Here is a 9,513-nt window from a genome sequence, read left to right on the forward strand (position 1 = left end):
TATGGGCTAACACGGATAGTGCTCTTATGGCTTCGCTCCTTCAGGATGGTCGGCTGACAGATGTTCCATGTTTATAATTATTGAGTGATGTCCATCGTCTTCTCGACCTTCAATTCTCACCGTTTGCAGAATCTCCAAAGCGCCTCGGGATTGGGTTCGGCCAGCCCATTAGCTTGCTAGGCGGGCGTGTGAGCGTAGAATTTTGTTTTGGTCCTCTTGATTTTCTTTTGGTTTGGGTTTGTTGTGTTTTGATTGGTAGTTACTATTGGTTATATATATATATATATATGTATATATATGGCATATTTTATTAAAGATGCTTAAGTTTTACCGATGGAGTTATTTATCAATTTTTGAAAGAATAAATGCAATATATGCTAACCAGTTATTAAGATTAAAAAACATCATACACATATACATATATTCTATATACAAAATTATCGTACGTAAGTGGTTGTATAAAACTGTTGGAGACCATGACAATTTCACCACTTTACATAAAAAATGGTCAACTATGGCACCAATTGTATAAAAGGCCCATCTTATTCATTCAAATGAACGAATAATCCTAAAATCATCTTTATTTCTCTAGCTTATATTATAGCCACCATTAGTTGATATACAAATTCTATTGAACCAAATGTGCATGATGATACTTCAAATATAAAAAATTGTATATATGATTATATATTAATTCATCAAAATAGTATCATCAAACATCACCTCTTAAACTTTTCTTGGTCCAAAGATAATGTTGTATGATCATTATTTTCTTCATTTGTAGGTGTGTTGTTGTTTGTTGCCCAATCAAATAGACCACTAAAAGAATCAAACCCTTTGCACCCTTGAGTACCAAATATCTCTAGAGGATCATCACTCTCGAACTCAACTAAATCGGCGAAAAAATCTTGATCACTTTGTTGGTCACGGCCATTACTAGTCTTTGGCTCGGGCAAGATAAGTGGACGATAACTTTCAATTATTTCGTCCACCTTGTTACTATCTAGCCGGTCATCGTAGAGTTTGGTCTCCTCTTCTTTGACCGTAGACAAAGTTGTCGCGGTGGTTGTTGAAGCATTTTCATTCTCTTCCTTGATGAGTATGTTACGAAATTTGTTGTTGCTTGGTTTTTGTGAGGGTGGTGATGATGCCTTGGAAGAGGTTTTCGAGGCTGGTTGAGATGACCTAGTCGAGCCTGCTAGAGCGTTTCTTTGGGTTGGCCAAGGATGATTGTGTTCGGATGTATATGTTATGACTAACATATTGGGATCTGTTCGACTTCGTTCTACTTGTTTTCTTGCTGAACATCCCTTTGAACTACTACATCTATAATAGCCTCTGTCAAAATTCCAACAAGAAATTCATGTCAAATAATGAATAATGCATATTGTTAAGATACGACTTGATTGCTAGGTAATTTAATTGGTTAAATTTTAAAGGGTGGTAAGTTGATAACCATAACTTAGGATTTAATTTATTTTATATCATCTAATTTGTCTTTCATGTCTTTCTAATTAAAGCATGCATATATACTTAGCTAACTAGTTAAGGTACTAAAAGTCAACCTATCAAATAGTTAATCACTTCGCATGCTAAGTACGCTTCATCTAGTTACTATTACTAAAACAAAATGTTGCTGACATCATCCTTTGTTCAAATTGTACACATGTTACTCTGACATAAATTTTTTTTTTTTCCGCCAATTTGCTATGATGATGTCATTAGTTTTTTTAAATTTTTTTTTTAAAAACTTTATACTTTGTCGTTACCAAGTCCTTTTTTACCGGTATATTTATATTTCAATGTTCAAAAGTGTTCATTACAAATTTTTTTAATTTTTATAATATAATTTATAAGTAATATGCTTACAATAGAACTTACTTACCATGTATACAAAAAAATTACAGAATATAAAACTTTATTTCTCAGTATTATAAATAAACCTTATAATGTGTTTTCTTTAAAACCCTGCATCGCACGAGAACTAAACTAGTATTTAACTACAATACAAATTGGAACATGTGATTTATTGTTTCACACACACAAAAAAAAAAAAAAAAAGGTGTGTTATTCAGTTTTTATTAGTCCCTCCGTTTCATAATGTTAGTCCCATATATACTATTTTGGGCGTTACAAAAAGTTCTACCCATATTGAATATATTTCATTTATGACTTGATTATTTTTGGAATTAATTTATTGTGGATTGATGACATGACTCTATTTAAGGAAATGTTTACCTTAAATTATGCAATTATCATTTGTGCTTTCCTAATGAAAAATAAAAAAAAGTTAAATGAGGTAAACTAATTATGAAATCTGTTGTATTTTAATGTTAGATTCCAAATATATTTGTTTTTTTTTTATTTTATATGATTAATTCCATATGGGACTAACATTATGAAACGGAGAGAATAGTTAGTTATTACTCCGTATTAAAAGGAAATGAAGAGTCATTAAAAAAAACTATAGAAGAATCATATTTTAATTTTTTTTTTAAAAGTAATGATACTAAAAAAAACAAAAAAAAAAGCTCCCTTAGCACTATAGAAATTTTGCTAAATTAGAGACAACATTATTCAACTAAAGCCCGTCAAAAAAAGCTAGGAACAAAAATTTCACGTGTGAATTCCTACTTTTAGGAGGGAAATAAAGCACTTTTTGCAAAGGTGTAGCTTGGACGTTTTAGAGGAGTGTATTTATTTTGCGCTTATAGTAAATCTTGTGGTTTTATTTATACTCTATATAATATCTGGTTTCATATTTAAAAACGACTGTTTCATATTAAGAGTAACAAATACTATTTTCTTTTTAAATTGTCTTTTTTCCTTTTTCTCTCTATTCATCACATTCATCTCTAAATTTCTTTGTCCATATTTAGGAGGCCATATAAAGACATTTGTTCAACATAATATGAAACATAAGTAGTAATTATCATCATCGCATTAAGAGCCTGTTCTCATTAACTGAACTCAACTGAACTGAACTGAACTGAACTGAATTGAGCTGAACCGAACTAAATATTTTATAAGAGAAGGAAATTAGGAGCTGAGCTGAACGGAACTGAACTGAGCTGAACTGAACTGAACTTAATTTCAACGTAAGAGAATATGCCCTAAGTATCTCCTCCATACACGAAAAATATTCTGCTCCGACCTGACCTAAATGTTCTCCCCGTTTAAAATTTATAAACTTTTCAAAACTTACGATAATTCTCTAAATTTTCAATACATACATACGAAAAACATGATTTGTTTGATTACTAACATGAAGGGCATGTTCTCTTACGTTGAAATTCAGTTCAGTTCAGTTCAGCTCCTAATTTCCTTCTCTTATAAAATATTCATTTCAGTTCAGGTTCAGCTCAATTCAGTTCAGTTCAGTTCAGCTGAGTTCAGCCAATGAGAACAGGCCCGAAATTAGAGATATAAAACTATACTTTAATAATATAAAACTTTTATACTACATCCGTTTCTTATTATGTGCAACAAAGGTGTATTATTCGAGAGACATAAATATTCCTTTGTTGCACATAATACAATTAATTAATGCTAGTATGCAATTAGAGATATTAACAATTTAAAATGTATATTAGACAAAAATAAATACATTTCAGTTAAAAATAATTTTAATTCAATTAAAATAATTTTAGCAAAGTAAAATTAGTAATTTTAAAGAAAAATATAATAGAAAATCAGTAAAATTATTTATAGTTCAGTAAAATTAATTTTATTTCTTTAAAAATAATTTTACTTCTGTAAAAGTAATTTCAGTTCAGCTACAATAAGGGTAAGAGAATAGGTTCTTACAATTTTTCTTGGAAAATTTTCTTTGGTGAACTCCAACATTTTAATTTTGTAAGTGGTAAATGTTTTAAAATTTTATTATTAATGGCGAACCTAAAGTATTGATTACCATTGATAAGTGTTGTTTTAATAATAATCCTTAACTATAGTTAATTTTTTTTAATAATTAAATTATATAAAAATATTTTTTTTAAAAAAAAACCAAACCTGGCCACCATCCCTAATACAAAAAAAACCCAATCTAGCCACCAGTAGCCCCTCCCCGTCAGCGCCCAGCTCCACCTTCGCTTGTGCGCCGACCTTCAATCCCCCACCTCATCTCTTTCTCCCAATCTCGAACCCCCACCACCCCCATTTCCCTCACCGCTCTACTACTGACTTCAACCCCACCTCAAACCATCTCGAAAACGTGCGTACCTCCTCGTCGACCCCATCCCTAGTTCGCCGACCTAGAAACCCTTAAACCCACTCCAAAACACCAGAAAATACCCAAACTCGTTTAGGATTTTGAATCCAAACCCAGGAAATAAGTTTCAGTTTTCTAGTGGTTTGGGTGGGTTTTAGGGTTTTAGTGGTCGGCTTACTAAGGAGATGGTTCGTTGGGGAAGAGGGTTGGTTTTCGTGGTGGTTTGGGGGTGCGTTTCCCGATTAGGGCTTGGCGCGCGTCGTTGGGGAAATGGGAAAGAGAGGTGGTGGGCGGCGGTGGGGGAAATGAGAAATGAGAAGAAGGTGCGGGGCGTCACCGGCCAGAGGTAGGGAGGCCAGACGTCACCGGCAGTGATGCTGGTGGCTAGGTGAGGGGTTTGGTGATTTTTTTATTTTTTTTTTATTTTTTGGTTTGTAAAAAAATATTTCTAAAATAAATGTAAAAATAAAAACTAACTAAATCTGGTTAAATATCTAGTTATAATTTATCATTAATGTTATAGTTGAATTAATAATTTAGGTTTACCATTGATAGTAAAATTTAAAAATGTTTACCACTTAAAATATTTAAAAGTTGGAATTCAACAAATAGAATTTCCCATTTTTCTTCAATAGTTTTACGAAATCAAAACACAAATATCTCAACATTATTTATCCATCAATTAGCAATACACTTCTTTCTCAAATAAAAAAAAAATTAAAATAAATAAATAAATAAATAAATAAAATTTACAATACACTTGTATTAGAGTAATTAGACTGGTTCGCGTATGGAACATATCATTTAGAGTAATAAATACTTACATACGAGTCAACCTTGATTATAGCAAATAAATATTTTAGCTTAATAGCATGGTACCTATAATTGGTAGGTTCTTACACTTTTACCTCATTTAGTAAAATATTGGTCTTACAATAAAGAATGAAGATATTTCTAATGCCATTAAATATCTCTATTTACAAAGAAGTACGATTATTTGTTCAATCACCAAGTTGAGTACTAAGAAAGTTGAGTACTAAAACAAAAGGCACACATTCTAGATTTTAACGTAAACTTTGAGAAATAAGAAGTGTATGTGTCTCCTTTTAGATTTATTTGACATCTATACTTAAAGATACACAGTAATAATGGAACATATCAACAATTGATTTAATATAGCAATGAACCTATGCTACAGGGTACGTAACCCCCAAAAAATGGTTTGTATGTACTCTATCAAATAATTAAGGGTCGTCGTTTATATTCATGTATTGAGAACCACAAAGTAAAAACCGTACCAATTCAACTAAATTAAAGTTGCTCAATACTGCTACTCTGTAACATAAAATTTAATATATGTACATATTAATTAGATCAAATTTTGGTTTATATTAATGATCTAAAATCTACTTTGTATAAGATTGTGATTAATTATTATAGTATGATGAAATTTAATGTAATACTACGTACGTATTAGTAGGAAATGCATGTGAAACTAATTAAATTGAGCTTCTACATAAATATGTTTAACAAATTAAAGAAGTAGATAATTTACCTAGGATAAGGAGAACCTTTGATGGGTTTTTGACCATATTTTCTCCATGCCCAAAGATCAGAAGGTACCACTTCTCCTGTTTGCCTGCTGTTTGCTGCTAGTGCTGCTGGTGCTGGTATACACACCACTTTCTTAGCTTGTATTTTCCTGTTCATATATATTACGGTTTACGGAGTATCAGTATTTATTTATCTCGATCATTTATTCCGTCCAGTACATTTATCATTTATGGGTCAGCTTAATTTCAATCTTTTTAACTTAAAATCACCGTTTATTTTTGTAAAATTAGTTACATTAAAAAAATTATCATACTAAATTTAATCCATTTTCTTACAAATATATTCTAAAGTTTGAGACATAATGACTTTATTATAATTTGTGTAATTCTCTTTTGGTATTATGGCTATATTTGGGGGTGTTCAGAATTTAATTTAATTTAATTTTATAAAAATGTGTGCATAACTAATTTTGGCAGTGTTAATGTTTACATCTCTGACACCGAACTGATAGTGCACTAGTACATCTGTACATGACTACATGATATGCCACTTGATGATTGTAAATAAAATAGGTTCTACTGTTCTTCAGCTTAGGTCTTTAGTTGGGGAGGCATATAGGTAGCTAAGCTAGTAGACATCGAAAAAAATAAAAAAGCCCAATCATACGGAGTAGATTAGGAGTAAAGTTGATGATACTACCTTCGTTTTTAAAAGCTTTTACAATTAGGACGGTGTTTATCTCTCTTAATAAAAGAAAAAGTCAAAATAAGATGAAGTTAATACATACTTAATTCTTGAATTTCTTAATTAAATTTACTTTTATGTAATTACATACAATTTAACCTAGCAATAAGTACACACAAATTAATATTATGTTAATAACAAGTAATTTTTCTTGAATTAATAAATGAAATCAAAATAATCGATCTAACCTTCTTTTGATACCATGATTTCGCGGAGACGGGATTTGCAACTGCTGTACATCGGCGGTGGTTGTAGAGCCGTCAACAAACACACCCTTAGGGCTGCTACTACAGCTAGCATTATTCATGCTTATCATTTGGTTAGACATGATTCTATAACCCACCGCAGCAGCCGACTTTACAACCTTAGGCGAGGCTGCTGCTGCTGCAGGTAGGAAGGGAAGTTTCCCATCACTATAATTATTACTACTACTGCAGTTATTACCGTTATTATCAATAGCTTTATGACTAGTATTATTACTATCTGGTAAGATCTGAACCATATTATTAGAAGAGAATATATTACATAAACCGTTGTTGATAATACCCGGTGTTTGCGACGGTCCCGTAACTTGTTGCACAAGTCCATCCGCACCACTAGCTAACCTCCCTCCACCTTGACCCCCGTCATCGACTCCCATGTTGTCGAGGAAAGTAGTGGACGACGTTGATATAGCATCGATGTTGCGGAGTAGGGTGTCTGCAGGGAATGAATAGGCATCGTTATTCCTTATTAGCTGGTACGAGTCTTGGTTCGATAAACCAAATTGATCACTTGTGGTTGCGGTTGCTGTTGTGTGGTTGCCTATTATGCCATTACCTCCGCTAGCTCGAACTATATCTGCTAGATCCCCTAAATAGTTGTCCATATTTCGACAAAAATGAATTACTAACACACATAAACTGAAGATGAAGCAAATTAAAGCAAGCTTATAAGCTTAATGTTAAGTAGAAGGAATAATATTAGTAGAAAACAAAAAATGAAGAGAAGAAAAAAAAAGAAGAGAGCAAAGTACTGTAGAGAGAGAAAGGGGAGAGAGAGAAGTGCGCTGACTTTTGGTAAGAAACAGCTCAAATAGTGCACGCAAACCGGGTGATCTAGAGAGAGAAAGAATTTTAAAAAAAGTAAGATAATCAAAAATTAATAATTGGGTTAGATTATCAGTTGGTTGATTTATCACGAAGCATCAAATTGGGTCAAATTTGTGCAATAAGATAAATATTTAAATTTGTTGCTGCTTCCCTCTTGTATCCTATGCAACCTCATCATCAAAGTTCAAAGATGATAATATGAAAAGATCGTTTTAATAATACCTGTGTCATTTTCGGAAAACTTGTGACGGGTAATTAAAGATGCGGCATATGGCCGCATTTCCCGGCTAACGTTTTTCCTTACTAGCTTACCCCTTTTCTTTAAACTTTTTATTGCTTTTTGGCGTTATAGACTCGCTATTAGAGCTGTTGAAAACTGACTTGATTTGAAAACTCGATCGAGAATTACATATCTAATCTAATTGTATATTATTTGGATTAAGAGTTTGTTCTGATTAATTGAATTGAGTTGAATTAAACTGAACTGAACTTAATATTTTATGAGAGAAGGAAATTAAGAACTAAACTAAACAGAATTGAATATTTATGAGAGAAGAAATGAAATTAAGAACTGGATTGAAATGAACTGAACTTATTAGAGCTGAACTGAACTGAAAATAAGCTGAAAGAACAAGCCCTAAGAGAATGATCTAGACCGAAGTTTAACGCGTACGGTTTTTGTTTATTTAGTAGTTACAGACCATACTGTTAGACACCTAAAAATGTCTCCCCAAAACCAATCTCGATGATGATCAACCTCTCACCGCCATTATTGGTCGGGTTGAGTATTTAATATTTAGAGTGCTTAAATACATATTCAAACCCAATACATTTCATAAACCAACCCAATTCCTATCCCATTTGCCTAAACCATAACTTACTTTCCACTTTTCGTCTTCACATAAAAAAACGAGCTAAACTGATTTTGTGGCCCATAATTTTGATCTAAATGTTATTTAGTTGGATAGGATATATCATAAGCCCAATTTCGATTCAAAACGAAGAAAATATGAGCAAAATACTAAACTCGGCCCAAAACCGTCACCCTTTCACTAAAACAGTCATATCTTAAAATCTACAAATGATTTTGATCTGGTTCTAATTGCGTTGGAAAGTAGACTTGATAAGCTTTCCAGTGATATATTATATGCCTTATTCCGAGCTACATATCAAAAGCTATCATACTTTTTAAAACGCATACGCGGCACGGTGCATGCCAACGTGGCTCGGTGCCTTGTACCGTGACACGAAAATTTTCACCGTGTCACGGTGCTTTGCCATGTCTATTCCGCATTTTTTCTCACGCATTTATGAATCAGGATGTAATTTTAGACAAATTATACACCGCGAGACGGTGTGCTTCACCGTGCCACGGTGGACTGTACCGTGTCACGGTGCCCAATTAGGGTTTTTTCTACTGCTCCTATGTCTTCTTGTGTTCCGTGCATCACCCTATTCGTCTCCTCTATAAATACAAACTTGATTTCTGTAGTTTGGGGGCATCAAAAATCATTTTCTCTCTCACACTAAAAATCATTCTCTTCTCCCTCTTTAGCCTAAACACTAGCCTCCCTATTCTTCCATACTACTTCTCCCAAGCACTCCAAGGAATCCATACTTGACCCAAGGTTCCGTATTTAAACTAAGGTGTGAAAAGTATAATTAACTGAGGGTTTGGACCAAATCACTCTACTTTTATTTAATTTAATTTCAATTTGATTTATATTTTTTTATTAAACTTATTACTAAAAATTTATTCATGATGTAATAATTGAAAGGAGCACGAGAAATGTGAGTAATTAATTAATTTAATTACTTATTTTATTTTAATATTGCTAAGTATCATGATTAGGTTTATTATTATTTTAATATTACTTATGGTTAAATTGCTTCCAATATTAATGTTTATTCTAT

The 9,513-nt window shown here is 32.4% G+C and overlaps 1 protein-coding gene across 1 annotated transcript; it reads right to left on the bottom strand.

The window, feature by feature from the left end:
- Positions 1–383: 383 nt before the first annotated feature.
- On the bottom strand, positions 384–7,877 carry LOC110704717 (probable WRKY transcription factor 35). Its single transcript, XM_021882553.1, has 3 exons — positions 6,697–7,877; positions 5,766–5,912; positions 384–1,338 (listed from the first exon to the last, which is right to left on the bottom strand). Exons 1-3 carry the CDS (start codon positions 7,374–7,376, stop codon positions 720–722), a joined length of 1,446 nt encoding a protein of 481 aa, XP_021738245.1. The 5' UTR covers positions 7,377–7,877; the 3' UTR covers positions 384–719.
- Between the last annotated feature and the right edge of the window lie 1,636 nt (positions 7,878–9,513).

The sequence above is a fragment of the Chenopodium quinoa genome, unplaced genomic scaffold (genome assembly GCF_001683475.1).
Source record: "Chenopodium quinoa cultivar QQ74 unplaced genomic scaffold, ASM168347v1, whole genome shotgun sequence".
Lineage (NCBI taxonomy): Eukaryota > Viridiplantae > Streptophyta > Magnoliopsida > Caryophyllales > Amaranthaceae > Chenopodium > Chenopodium quinoa.